Source organism: Python bivittatus, unplaced genomic scaffold (genome assembly GCF_059951505.1).
Source record: "Python bivittatus isolate LINGU-HERP-01145 unplaced genomic scaffold, Pbiv_v1 ctg000000_np1212, whole genome shotgun sequence".
Taxonomy (NCBI): domain Eukaryota; kingdom Metazoa; phylum Chordata; class Lepidosauria; order Squamata; family Pythonidae; genus Python; species Python bivittatus.
The window spans coordinates 5,150,508-5,165,921 of record NW_028277028.1 but is presented as its reverse complement, the minus strand read 5'-3'; the positions used below and the strand labels follow the sequence as shown (position 1 = coordinate 5,165,921).

The following is a 15,414-nucleotide window of genomic DNA, read 5'->3' as shown; positions in this document are numbered from 1 at the left end:
TGGTAATGTCTAGCTATTGATGGGCAACTGGAAGTCCCCTGCTCTTCTGTTTTTAGACTGGATTAGGTCCAGGTGGCTCTTCAGAAAGAGGAAACTCCCTTGAAAACCTGAATGACAGTCGCACCACAAATGAGTTATATTCTCTTGCACATTTTCTTATACATTTATGATAACTTATATCTGAAAATTTGTTTTGTCAGGTGTTTTTCTTTGCATTGAGCTGCATGGATGCATGAAGTGTGGGATGAATGGCCGATTCATCAGTTCAGAATTTTATGATACAACATTCCAAATCTATCTAAGTGCAGGATAATGATAAACTTTACTAAGAGTCTCCATTTCACTCTTAAAAACTCTGATGGCTCATATGTGTGTTAGCTAGAAGCAGAATAATTTAAGAAAGGAGGATTTAAAATATGTTTTATTATTTATATTTTTTATTTGAAAGAATCCAATTTGGCTTTATTCTAGCAATTGAATGAAGAAATGTAGCTAAGTGTCTAGTTGGCTCCTAACAACATATGATCAACCAAAAATTTTATAATATGCTTTATTTGAAACAATCACAGGTATTCTATTTGAACATTCATTCTGACTTGTAACACTAATCAAAACTTACTGTACCTCCCAGATAGAAACTCATTTGTTCTGCTAAGGGAATGATGTTTCTGTGAGTTAAAGTAAGGTTAACTTACTGGGTCAATGCCTAGTTCTTGGATGTAAAAAACCCACTAGAGGTAGATGAATACTGCTTGGAAACACAGCCATTTCCTTTGGATGACATTTTCCTTTTTACATGAATACACGGTCAGGATTAGATCAAAAGCATCTAATGAACATATTCTTAAAATGTGTACACAATTTCTTTCTTTTTTCTTTTTGCAATTGTGAATATAATAATATATTCAGTCATCAAAACCCATATTTCCAGAGATAAACTCTTGATTCATTTCTGTTAAGCATCTGCCACAGTTCTGGATATTCATTTGAGTGTCCCCGTACCCATGTGCATAATATGACTGGATTATGAGCCCTTTATTATTCTCTGCTAGAGCTGCATTATACATCTGAAACTCAGACCCAGGTTTTGGTTTCACTTGCAAATCCAGTTGACAATACACTTTTGCAAAAACAGCACAACTCTAACATGAACCAAACATTTAGACTGGGATTATGCATAGAAGTTACACCAATTCATACTTTAAATTAGTAAATGCATATTCCATTGTAAGTATACATTTTTGTAACAGTTTTGGAAATAAATCTCTTCTCAATAATCTGACATGAATAAACACATTTTAATAAATACATTTGTAACAAAAATAAATGTTTATATAACTATAGAATTACTTCAATTTGTACATTTTAGTAAATCAATTTCTTTGCAGCAATTAAGGTATTCTTCAGGAGCATGGCAACTGTCATTGGTCCCACACCTCCTGGGACAGGGGTGATAAAGCTAGCTTTCTTCTTTACTTCTGATATTTAAAAAAAGGAAAAATTGTTTTAAAAACATGGATTAAAATATGTGTAATCAAATGCAATCCTCCCCAACAATGGACAATATTTTCATAGGTTCTTTTTGGTAGCTTCTAGATCTGGAAGTTGAATAGCAGGATTTTTTAAAGACACATACATCCAAAACACAAAATGGTTTTCCAGTTCCAGGATTTTTGCAGCATATGTCTCTTCCTACAAATACTCTCAAATAAATTAGGAATTAATATAATCCAACTGAAATGATACTAAATTAAAAGTCAACTCAGACTTGATTCAAACACATGCAATATTCCTTTAGCGGGATCTGATGGTTTCTCCCACTGGCTGAATAGTTGATTATGAATCTCTGGGTTAATACATGCAGATTTATTTTCATGTCCCCAAGTATAGTCTGTTTTTAGCAGCATCCACAGGGGGAGTCAAAACAGGCAAGATGGTGATCTCAGCATCATAACAGAAGTCGTTCCCCTTTTGTATGTAGAAGGGGCAGGGGTTCAACTGCAACATCGCAACCACTACCTTGCCTATTTTAAATCTCCCCTGGATGCCAGCTGCGGAATTTGCTCTAAGGACTGGTTGAATTCTTTCTTTACCACAGATTTATGATAATATCTTGAGTAAATTATAGCTTCTGTTCCTTCATTTACACTGGGAACAATACATTATTTGTTCTAAGTTGCTCAGTCTCCTGAAACCAAAGCAGAAACTTTGGCTTCTAAAACTTTTTTATAAAAAATGCAGAAACTGAGGCACGTTCATTAAATTTCAGAAACACTGTTCTGATCCAAATGAAAACAAAAAACAAAAACAAAACAAATGTAGTGGTGGTAATGAAGCACAGGATAAAAAGACAGCCATTGTAATTTTCATTAGGCACCAATAGAATTAAAGGCATGACAGATTTTTAAAAATATAGTTTTTATCACTTGAGTTCTTCTTCCTTTAGTAAATAGTTTCCACCAAATGCCTGGATCCTTAAACAACAGCTCTCGTGGCTTCCTTAAATATGTTCATAAAGGGGAAAAAACTCAGAGCAGTGAGAAAGAAGAAAGGCTCACAAGATGCTTGAAGACTTCCAATCTGTGTTTGTAATTACATCATTAGAAATTGATCTAATAGATAACATTTTAGACTCAGATTAGACTGTTATATAGATTAGACATTTCCCTGAGACTAGGGAAGCTTGGCCACCCACCATGTTTAGGTACCTCAACCATCTATTTTAGATTGTATTACTTTTATTCTCTGAAAACAGCTTAGAAGGGTAGTTCATATTTAATTTCAGAGCATTTGTCTCAAAGGTTCTAAGAAACAACCATGTTCTATTTAAGAATTTTACCCTGCAGGAACAAAGTATCATCATTTTGCAATTCCTTCAGAAATTTTAGTGCTGCTTCAACTTCTAAAATGAAATTCATCCTTGACAAACAGGATCCTCTGCACTGGAAGGTCTTCCTTCTTAGAAATCTTTAAAGTCCCAAATAGGATTTATCATCCCAGAAAATTACTCAAAAATAGCCTAATAAAAGCATACTTTTGTTCTTTCAACTGAAGATTTTGCAAACATAAGGCCCATTTATATACTGTACTAAAGTTTTGTGACAGTGCACTCCAGGATTATTTTACCTGAATAATAAATCTATTAGAAATGACTTCCAAATATATATTTTATTTTAACAGCAACAAATTTTGGGTAACACTGGCCAAAATGTGTAACCCCTAAATATAGATACCTTTTTATCTATTTTATTTATATGAACCAGAAACAATATTCCCTAGGATGCCATAAAATTCATATATCATTCAATATCAGATTATATAAGAGAGGTTTGCTAAACCAAGACCTATTAATCTGAGGTTTTACTGTATACAAATGGAGGTACACAAACAATCTGTGTAATTAAATGTAATTAATGGAGATACACAAATAATCTATAGGATTAATGTCTTGATTCCAAAATAAACTCTGAAATGTATATCCATAAACAGGCAGGGAAACCTCTATGCATATGTTGGAGTCTTAGACTTGCAAGAGATCTGTAGAAGATCTGTAGACATCCAAGCATAGGATAGTAGAAGAATTTGTGGTGAAATGCATCCAGGGGAAAAAACCTTTCAATTAAATTTTAATTATACTTGGTGTTAAGCATTTACTTAATTTATTCCTCTTGAAATAAAGCTTAAGATGAAGATTTATTTCTTTAATTAAAAAATAGTTTGCAGTTCTAAGAACACAGGAATTTGGCTTACCTTCAAAGTCTACATCTCCCACTAACTTTGTCTTTCCTGTGAGAGGATCATGAATGTGGTTGATGCCAACATCAATCACTGCTGCTCCTCTTTTAATCATATCAGAAGTAATTAACTTTGGAATACCTGAAACCACCAATGCAATTAGGTTTATGGACCCAGAGAAAAGTGCTTCTCCAGGAAGTACTTAATTTTCTAAGAATTTTATATATATATATATATATATATATATATATATATATATATACGATATATTTATGACTGACACTTTTAATTGCAGTATGCATGAATGAAGCAAGACAAGTCATAGAAACCATATGAAGTAATTATTTTTCAATAATAATAATAATAATAATAATAATTCAACAAAAGCATTCTGCAAGCTCAGCTCTAGCAAGCTGAGAAATACATTAGCCAATACACAAAATATTTTCAATAGTTTGAAATACAGAAAGTATTTCAATCCTGAATACTTATGGGGAATTTTATTTATTACATTTGTAAGGCCATCCAATTCAGTGACTCTGAATGGTGGACAATAACTATCAAAAGATGAAGTGATACAGAAGGTTTGAAGTGACACAGAAGGTTTGGCATACCAACACAACAGCAAGAGTACTCTTGAGGATCCCACCATCTAAGATAACCCAAAACCTGTGAGAAAAAATATGTTTTAGGAGCTTTTTTGAATTAAATCAGGATGGTGGCTAGACAAATCTTAGAGGGTATGCTCTTCCAGAATGGAGGAGCAGTGACAGAGAAGGCGTGCTTCCAGGGTCCCATTAAAAGACATTGTTTTATCACTGGAGCATGCTAATACTGTCAGACTGAATAGGATGGGCAGATGGCCCCTTAAGCAATTAGACTCTGGAGGCTTCTCATGGTAGAAACCCATTTTTTAAAATTATTCATTAGTGTTGATGCTATAAGACAGTTTTTCCCAACCTCACACCTTATAACCTAGGAATTTTAGGAATCATAGTTTTAAAATGTCTGGACAGTACCAAATTTCGAAGGACAGATATAAGAATTGAAAGAAAGAACTATCAAACTACTTCTATGAATTCATCTGGGCTTTACATTAGATCTTCATCAAAATAACTTCCTGAACAAAAAACAGTCCAACACCTGCAGAAGCTACTTCCATAAATCTTTTGTTTTACAATCGCATTTTTAAAAAAATTTTCAACATAGAGTTATAAAAAAACAGAAAAATGCTGCATACTCCAAGTATCTATAATCTACAAAATGTCACACTATCAATCCCTCACACTAAATAAGGCCACTGGGTATTGAACATGAAAGATCAATTGATTAAATGAAACTAGCTGAAACTGAATCTGAATGAGGAAAAGGTTATGCTGGTTAAGTGTAGGGAATGATTCACTGAATAATTTGTAGCTGTATTCATCTGAACAGAGAAAAAGATAGAGGCACCCTGTCCATTTATCATACATTAAGAACACTGTTCAAATGCCTTATTGAAAAGTACTTTGAAAATACTGCATCTGATTAGATAGACCTAGGTTGGGAGATTGTACATATGCATATGTATTGTATATCATTATATGGGATATAATGAACCATCCTTGGGTCACTGCACACTAAACAATTTGGGAGTAATGAACAGTGCTCACCTAGGACTGATTAGATTAAGGGCAATTTCACATAGCCATTTCTCCCATGTTGCACCTGGCTGATCCTGAAGCTGACTTTAAAAATTCCACTCTGGATTGCAATGGTTTGGCAACAGGGCCAAGTTGGTGCTCAATCTGGACTGAGGTTCTGATTGGTTGTTCCCCTCCTTTGAGCCCTTCCCATCCATGCAGGGAAGGCAAATCTCTATGGCTGGCCTCAGTGTGGATGGATATCCTGGTGCCTGGCTTTTTAAGGCATTTTTTTCTTTCCTCACTGTTCCTCATTCTTTTACTTTGCTTTCCCAGATGTTTTCATACACCCATGCCTTCACAACTCTTTCCCATATTCAGTGCTTTGACACTAATGAAACCCCTTTCTTTTTTTTTTTCTTTTCTACCACTTTTATTATTCCATTGTTGCTTTGATGCTGGAACAATTAAAGCAAAGGGAACAGGTTGTTCATTCATTTGTATGTTCTATCATAGATCCAAGGAAACTTTGCAGCAAGGAAAACTGATTGTTCAGCTTCATAGAAACAAAGTGGCATTTATTGAAATTTCAATTCTATGTGCCTACATTGCAACTAAATTTTTTAGAAAAAATAAAAGAAAGGGAAGTTTTGCAGTACTGTGTGCAAGGAGTGGGAAAGCAAGGGGAGCATGCTTCACCCAGCCTGGAAAGAAATCAAAAGGGTGCCCACTGGAAGATGTAAGGGTTGAATGAAGTTATGAGCTTCTAGAAGAGATAGGAAAACACAGGATGAGGAAAGTTCATTGGCTTAATGGACCATAATTTTGTTAAAAAATGGCAGCTGTCAACCACCAGAGCACATAGAAGTCTGGCGGTCCAGGACAAAAACAGCTGTACTGGGCAGCAGCCAGCTGCTGGAGGGGAGTTGGTATACTAGGTGCTGTAGCCAATCAGAGCTGTCACTAGACTGAAAGGAATCACTACAGAACTGCTTGGAAAACAGCAGGTGGGGGTGCATTTGTGATGGGCTGGGAGTGGGTGGAGGATGACCTTATCAGTTTCTGTACTCAAGAACTGGAGGCTGGCCCATACTGGTGATAGGGTAAGGAGAAAGTGCAGATCTGCCCTAAGATTAAAATCCCCACTCAGCAATGAAGCTACTGGGTATTTATTAATAAGAAAATGACCAGCTCTCATTTAAATTTTCTTCACAGGATTGTTCTGAAGATAAATTTGGGAGGGGGAGGGAGGTACTATACAAGTTATTTGGAGCTCCAGAAAGCAAAATGAGACCTGAATGCTACAAATAAAAAAATAAATAAAAATAATAATGTGGGAGAGAACTCTGGAAGTTCTAATCCAACATTATTGGAGGACGAGGAACTGGGAAAGACTCGTATCCTTCATGAATCAGAAGAGACTGATAAAACATAATACAATTCGTGGTTAAGGCTAAGAATGTATGAAGAAGCCTTCCAAAGCTGAAGTTGAATGACATGTAAGGGAGAACAGAGAGGGATAATAACCAGAATGCTGGAATGCTGAGTGGGAGTGTTTTCAGGGAAGAAGGAGGCAAACCTAACTTCCATTCCTCAAATGAAAAGAAGAAAAGAAGAAAGCAACAGAAGAACAAAAGAACTGAGAAGAAAGCCAGACCCCCTAGTCACTACTTTTATGGCAATTTAGGTAGGAGAATCAGAGGTCTGTGAAGGAGAAATCAGGAACAAGGAGAAAGGGGGAGGGGGGAATAATAATACTCAGTAGACTTTGGCATTTGCAGCATTAAACAGACCTATCATTATATTTGCATGCCAAAAATTCTGTAAATTCTCAGATGTAATTAGGTAATTAAGTCAACTGTAAATCTAAGGATAGGTTGGTGTGTCTGGCCTACTATGAACTACTAACGTACTCATTTTGAAATATGCTTCTTTTTCCTCACAAGAAATTCAAACAAAATCTCTGAACAGAATAACCTAAATCATTGTATAATAAAATGCAGTGATTTACAAAAATGAACAAGCAAACAAAAATTCTGGTCAGTTAACAACTGTGATTGGGTTTTTATCGTCTAGTCTGGGAATAGCATCTTTGTTCATGCAAGACACCCCCACCTTGAGAGATGATAGTTTTCTCAATTGTTGTTTTAAGACTATCACTTTATATGAAAGCAAAAAAATCAGGCTGGAATTTAACCTAAGAGTTCATGTGAGAGGTACCCATTACTCATCCTCATGCAACCAACATTATGATGTGTCTCATTAAGTAATAGATTTGGGTGCATGGCTAAATTGTGTGGCTGTATGCAAAGTTGTGTGTTTGGGTTTAGGAGATGTAAAGGTAGATATAACTGTGACTGGGTTTTTATCATCTAGTCTGGGAATAGCATCTTTGTTCATGCAAGACACCCCCACCTTGAGAGATGAGGGTATGTATATGTGTGCACACATGTGGGGCTTTGGGGGGCACAAAACCATGTCTATTTCTGATGTAGTTAATAGGGCACTTTTATTTTTAAAAGAGTTCTGCCAAATTGCCAATAAAAAAAGCAAACCAAGAAAAAATAAAGAATAGTAAATGGAGGTTGTAGTTTTGGTGAATGCTCCACGGCCATTTTAGGTAATGTAATTTGCATGAATTGTAATTGCGTACTACTATTTCCTTAATATCTATATTGATTTTCATATTATCTTAGCACATTTTGCTTTAGCAAAAACATGTTAAATTTGTGAATTACAGAAACAACATAATACTGATGTTCAAATCTATTGTCTGAATTTAAAGACTGGCAGTGCTCCTCACCTGCAGCGACTATTACAATGTCTGCAAGCTGTGTATGGATCATCAGCTGATCTTTTGGCGTGTATCTATGAGTTATTGTCACGGTAGCATCACCTGTCACACATACAATAGTAAAAATTGTTGCTAAATTAAAAGTATAATTAAAATTACCACCCTGATGTAGATAAATGATTTGCACTATAGCACTTTCTTTCATTTGTAACTCATTAGATGTCACCAGGCTCTGTGCTATAAATATTTATTTTCAGGACCCAATTAAGTAAAAGTGCATAACACCAGTGATCCCAGGGATATATGTGCCCTTCCAAAACCCCTCCCCAAATTGCTTTAAAATAGAAGAAGAAAATTACTAAACATTTGTAGAACATCAACGTCAACAGATATTTCATTCCGCGTTATCCTTGCAGTCAAAGGCATTAATTCATTTAAAGGACAATTAAATTAAATATAACCTTTGTTCTGGCTGTGCCTCCTTTTTTGTTTTGACTGCTTTGGGAATATAGCCCACAACACCCCATTCAAAGGCAGGGGATCCATTTTAAAATAATAAAAAAATCATCCAACTTTATTGATGCTTGCCATCTCATTCTAAGGTAGCAATCAGTATTGCTAAACATTGTCTAAGGTTGACAATATGCTGAATAAAAGGGAACAAGATTATTTTTTAAACAAATTCCAGAGGTGCTATTGGTCAACAAGAAACAGAAATCAGGAAATGGAGTTCAGCTTGGCCTACATGAGTTGGCCTCTCACCCTAAGATTTTTCCTTCACACCCTTGGATATAATACATGTAAGGTATGAAAGTCAAGTCTGTAATAGCCTGTATACCCGGAAAGAAAAATGTGAAATGCTCTACAAAAGACAACCAGATCCGGGCTGTAAAAACTTGGATGTCACTAGGTGGCAGCAGAGCTATAGTACTTTGTATCTCTTTGCTGCCACCTTTTGGTTGTCCAGATCTTTACAGCCTATAGTAGAAAGACCTAGCTTTCTTAACACAGAAAATATAGATTTTGTTTACATTTTAAGGCAAAGAAAGACTTCTGCTCAAACTGTATTCTGCAAGAATAACAGTGGTAAACTTGAAGGAGAAGGAGTGTCTGAAGAAATTATAGATTACTTATACTGTACTAAATAGCAGGTTAATGGGAGTCTTCCTTATTAGGAAGGCAGGGCAGAAAGCTGGAAAAAGTTGGAGAGTGGTATAAAAAGAGAGCAGAGGAGTAGATGACAGCAAAAAAATGACTAAAGTAAAAGGGGACAATCAGTACAGAGAAAAGACAAGACATTGGTGGTCTTTGTGAAAAACTGAATTATCATCTGTGCATAAGGATGGAGTTCTGTATTTCTAAACAAACATAACTGTTATCCCATGTTATTTGTTCATGCAATAATAATAGAAAGTTGTGGTTTTTTTTAATGTACAACTGATCTTTTGAATAAGTGCAAAACAGAATAGAATTCCCCCCCTCCAATCTTAAAAATTCAGGAAAAGAGGTAAAAAGTAAGAGGATAACATCAGTGCAAGCTTATCATTCAGCAATAGTGGCAGCAGGATATTTATTTATCCACAAAATAAACTTATCCCCAAATAAACTCTTATTTCTGACTAAATAAACTTGGTTTCACCACACAGGCAATAAAGAATGAAGTCTTCTTCAGCTCTTTCCCTTTTCTCCCTGTTGAAGTTTCCAACAAAATAAGCAAAATGTTCTTCACTGTACCTCCAGGCCTTTCATGTTCTCCATCAGTATGTAAAAGCATTGAAATAGGCATTCCAACATTTTTCGATCTTCCAGCTACAACAACATTTCTTCCAAATGTTTGTATTCCTTACAGAAAAATAAACATAACTAAAATCATATTGAAGCACATGAAATTAAATCTTTCATTTTGCCATTGTGAAAAGATGTGATTTCATATTATGAATTTTTTTTTACCATGGAATTATGATAGAGTGGTAAATTTAAGTTTTTACTGTTTCCTGTTTTTAGATGAATAAGTGAATAATTATTCACTTACTTTAAATAATGCATGACTATTATTACTACAAAAAGCATGGTATGAGTTTTTGAAGACAACAGTTTACAAATAAAATTACATTCTGAAAAAAAATCACATATTGTATTCAAGCTAGACTTTAAATGACAGCTAATTTATCCAACTGTAATTCTATTTTATTGATTCTTAAAACTAGTACAGTGGAACCTCGGGTTATGAACGCTTCTGTTAATGAACTTTTCAGGTTACGACCAGCTCCGGCTGCAAAATTTTGCTTCGGTTTGCGAACTCCGCCTCAGGGTACGAACAGGATACGCGGCCATTTTTCCGCCCCTGACACGTGGTCTGCGGCCATTTTTCCACCCCTGACACGTAGTCCGCGGCCATTTTCCCGCCCCTGACACGTGGTCCGCGGCCATTTTTCCGCCACTGACACATGGTCCGTGGCCATTTTCCGCCCCTGACACGTGGTCGTAGGGAGGGGGACTCTCCCTCCAAGCAATAGCCGCCTCCCTGTCCTCCACGCCAGAATGGATTAATGGTAATTACATTGAACCTTATGGGGAAATTTCCTTTGGGTTGCGACCAATTCGGGTTGCAACCAGAGTCACGGAACGAATTAAGTTCGTAAACCAAAGTTCCACTGTATTTTTAAGTTTACTTTATATAAAAAAACAAAATGTGATCACTTCGGAGAAGATGGAAGCCATACAAGAGCCTTAGGAGTAAGGAGAACCAGTTGTGCTACTATGCCCAGGATAATTCAAGAAAGCTTACTCTACACTTGCTGCTCAGCCTTCAGTCACTTTTAAGAGAGCATTTATATAACTTGACTGCCATTCCACTGTTATTTCTGGAACTCAGAAATCACAAAGACAGAAAGCATGTCTATGCAAGAGAAATTTGAGCCCTGTACCAAAAGCAAGTGGCCCAACATTATGTCATAAATCTCTATCTGGAGCCAATTCTCAACCCACAAACACAGCAGCATGGGTGAGATCTTCCCTTGCTATCCTCATTCCTGATGAACTATGATCCAGTAAAATACTGTGGGAGTGTGTATGTGTACGCGTGCACGCACACACACACGCACACACACACAGACTTATAACTCCTGGCCCCGTTTTTTTTAAAGTCTGTGTAGCTTCCTCCATCTTCTTCTGCAATGTTTTTTTCTAGATCACAGAGTGATGGGGAAAGTGGTAGGAAGATCACAAGTGTTCAAAGGTGATGTCTAGACCTACTACTCTAAAGTTTTATACTGGAAGTACTGTATATAATCAACACTTTGCTTATACCTCAGAATGTTAAAGAGTATTAGGGTAGAAATAGAACTAGTGTATATACTTGTGGATTAGCTGAGAATTTTAGGTGCCAAAATACACCCCCAAAATTGGGTTCAGCTTATCTGTGGATGGGCTTATCCACATGTATATATGGTAATACTTTTAAAATTACTTATTGCTTCTTTTTTTCAGTGCAATGTTCTCAAAGTTACATTATAAGGCAGCCTAGATGAAGTGTGGGCAACTTCTTCAACCATGGGAACAATTTCCTGCCGAATAAGCAGACTGTTGGAGAAATATAAAGCAACCAATAGGGCCAGGTTATTTGAGGGACCACCTCTTCCTGGTTACATCTACCTGTCCCATCAGATCTGGCAGGAGAGGCATGTTAAGGGTCCTGTCCATTAAGGAATGTCATCTGAGAGGACTCAGGAAGAGACACTTTTCTGCTGTTGCACCCACCCTTTGGAACATCATTCCCCCCAAGGTTAGATTAGCATCAACCTTGCTGGCCTTCCAGAAGACTCTTAAGATATACAGTGGGGCAAAAAAGTATTTAGTCAGCCACCAATTGTGCAAGTTCTCCCACTTAAAAAGATGAGAGAGGCCTGTAATTTTCATCATAGGTATACTTCAACTATGAGAGACAAAATGGGGAAAAAATCCAGAAAATCACATTGTCTGATTTTTAAAGAATTTATTTGCAAATCATGGTGGAAAATAAGTATTTGGTCACCTACAAACAAGCAAGATGTCTGGCTCTCACAGACCTGTAACTACTTCTTTAAGAGGCTCCTCTGTCCTCCACTCGTTACCTGTAGTAATGGCACCTGTTTGACCTTGTTATCAGTATAAAAGACACCTGTCCACAACCTCAAACAGTCACACTCCAAACTCCACTATGGCCAAGACCAAAGAGCTGTTGAAGGACACCAGAAACAAAATTGTAGACCTGCACCAGGCTGGGAAGACTGAATCTGCAATAGGCAAGCAGCTTGGTGTGAAGAAATCAACTGTGGGAGCAATAATTAGAAAATGGAAGACATACAAGACCACTAATAATCTCCCTTGATCTGGGTCTCCACGCAAGATCTCACCCCGTGGGGTCAAAATGATCACAAGAACGGTGAGCAAAAATCCCAGAACCACATGGGGGGGACCTAGTGAATGACCTGCAGAGAGCTGGGACCAAAGTAACAGAGGCTACCATCAGTAACACACTACGCCGCCAGGGACTCAAATCTTACAGTGCCAGAGGTGTCCCCCTGCTTAAGCCAGTACATGTCCGGGCCTGTCTGAAGTTTGCTAGAGAGCATTTGGATGATCCAGAAGAGGACTGGGAGAATGTCATATGGTCAGATGAAACCAAAGTAGAATGTTTTGGTCTAAACTCAACTCGTCGTGTTTGGAGGAGAGAGAATGCTGAGTTGCATCCAAAGAACACCATACCTACTGTGAAGCATGGAGGTGGAAACATCATGCTTTGGGGCTGTTTTTCTGCAAAGGGACCAGGAGGACTGATCCGTATAAAGGAAAGAATGAATGGGGCCATGTATCGTGAGATTTTGAGTGAACACCTCCTTCCATCAGCAAGGGCATTGAAGAGGAAACGTGGCTGGGTCTTTCAGCATGACAATGTTCCCAAACACACCGCCCGGGCAACGAAGGAGTGGCTTCGTAAGAAGCATTTCAAGGTCCTGGAGTGGCCTAGCCAGTCTCCAGATCTCAACCCCATGGAAAACCTTTGGAGGGAGTTGAAAGTCCGTGTTGCCCAGCGACAGCCCCAAAACATCACTGCTCTAGAGGAGATCTGCATGGAGGAATGGGCCAAAATACCAGCAACAGTGTGTGAAAACCTTGTGAAGACTTACAGAAAACGTTTGACCTCTGTCATTGCCAACAAAGGATATATAACAAAGTATTGAGATGAACTTTTGATATTGACCAAATACTTATTTTCCACCATGATTTGCAAATAAATTCTTTAAAAATCAGACAATGTGATTTTCTGGATTTTTCCCCCCCCCATTTTGTCTCTCATAGTTGAGGTATACCTATGATGAAAATTACAGGCCTCTCTCATCTTTTTAAGTGGGAGAACTTGCACAATTGGTGGCTGACTAAATACTTTTTTGCCCCACTGTAGTTCTGTCATCATGCCCGGAGGTCCAGTGGTGGTATCAAGCCTGCTGGTTAGCTGCATCGTTAGTAGTTTATTGTACTCTTTTGAAAATTAATGTTCTTGTTTTAATTAACTCTTTTAATTGGTTTTAATGGGTTTTATTTTGTTTTATTTCTAATTGTTGTTTTTAATTATGTAAGCTGCCCAGAGTCACTTAGGTGAGATGGGTGGCAAAATAAATTGAATACATCAATAAATAAATAACCAGGTTCCAAGGACCAAATTCACTGGGCATTTGAACAAGGAGAACAAACAGTACAGTTTGCTCATGCTATTCAGCACACGAGAAAAAAGAAAGGAGAGCAGAAGCCAGTGTGATGATACAATACGTTTTGTGACATCTTAAAACAAAAAAGGACATGCGTAAGAGTTAGAAAGTTCGATCACCCAAGTATAAACAGGTACCGTGGAATGGTAGTTTCAGAACTCTGAATGAATTTGCAAACTGAGACTAAGAAGAGCAAGAAGGACATCTTTAGATCAGTTAAAAAGAAAAGAAAAAAGAACCAATGTATCAGCTGCCCAATGAAAACAGCAACACATAAGAAAGATAAGAGCTATTTAACTTATATTGCCTCAAACTTTTCTATTAAGAGAGTTGTGTGTTCCATCAGGCAATTCAGAAGAGCAGAATAAAAGAGCAAGATTGAAGTTTTAGATTTCCAAAATTTAGATTTCGAAGCATGATCAGGGAATATCTAACAATTCTGAATGAATTTAAATCTCCAAGATCAAATGAACTGTATCCTAGACTACTGTAGATACTTGCTGATGATTTATTGGTTTAACCTTTATATATTATCACAGAGAAGAAGTAGAGAATGGTAAATGCCAGATGACTGAAGAACAGCAAATATTGACCCTGTAATTAAAAACAAACAAAAAACCCACTACAATCCATTTAGTCTGACACTGAGACCTGAGAAAATTCAAGAGCAAATCATAAAGAGATCAATCTGTAAGCACCTTGAAAACAATGCAGTAATTGCCAGAAGTCAGTGAGGACTGTCAGAAACATGTTTCGCTGGACTAACCTTGCTCACTTTTGTTGAAGAAACCACAGCAGGTGGCAGCACTTAGCCAACCATGGCTGATCTTGAAAAAGCTAAGCATGGTCAGATGGGAGACTATCAGGAAACCTCAGAGCTATAACTAGACTGGAAAATACCAAACATTCTGGAAGAGGCAAGCTACTTTCCTATTATTGCCAAGAAAACATGATTCTCGTGTTTGGAAACACCTGAAGTCTGGTCTCATAGGAGGAAAGCAATGACCTCCTGCTCAGAAGTACAATTAAGATTTCTAACAATTGGTGTTATAAATTCTGTTGCATGGTATTTCCTTCACACTAATTGTAACAGGCTGCATTGTGTTTCCTGTACAATACTGTTGTTTTATATTTGATATACTATTGTATTGTTAGGCTTTTAAAAATTGGTCTCAGGCTTTAAATGAATCAATAAACAGCATGCTTATATGGTCACCAGAATCAAGACAGATTTTCCCCTAGTTTCCTTAGTGGACCACAGGAATGCTGTAGATATAATATTCCTTGATTTCAGTAAAACACTTGAGAAAATATCCCATGAAATTCTGAATAGCAATATAGTTAACTATGAATTGGATTGCATGGTAATTAAATGGATACATAGCTGGTTCAAAAATTGTACTGAAGAGTGCTCATCAGTGATTCTCATCAAACTAGAGAGAGGTACCAAGTTATCAGAGCATGAAAGAATGTATTTATTTATCAAATTTATATGTTGCCCATATCACTGTATAAG

The 15,414-nt window shown here is 37.0% G+C and overlaps 1 protein-coding gene across 1 annotated transcript in view; it reads right to left on the bottom strand.

The window, feature by feature from the left end:
* Positions 1-554: 554 nt before the first annotated feature.
* The window catches only part of MTHFD2L (methylenetetrahydrofolate dehydrogenase (NADP+ dependent) 2 like), a 33,597-nt gene continuing 18,737 nt past the window's right edge, over positions 555-15,414 (bottom strand). The window contains exons 5-8 of the mRNA XM_088138500.1: positions 9,886-9,993; positions 8,161-8,253; positions 3,751-3,876; positions 555-1,478 (exon numbers count right to left, since the gene is read on the bottom strand). Coding sequence (XP_087994626.1) covers positions 1,366-1,478; positions 3,751-3,876; positions 8,161-8,253; positions 9,886-9,993 — 440 coding nt within the window. The 3' untranslated portion in view covers positions 555-1,365. The remainder of the gene's footprint in view (positions 1,479-3,750; positions 3,877-8,160; positions 8,254-9,885; positions 9,994-15,414) is intronic.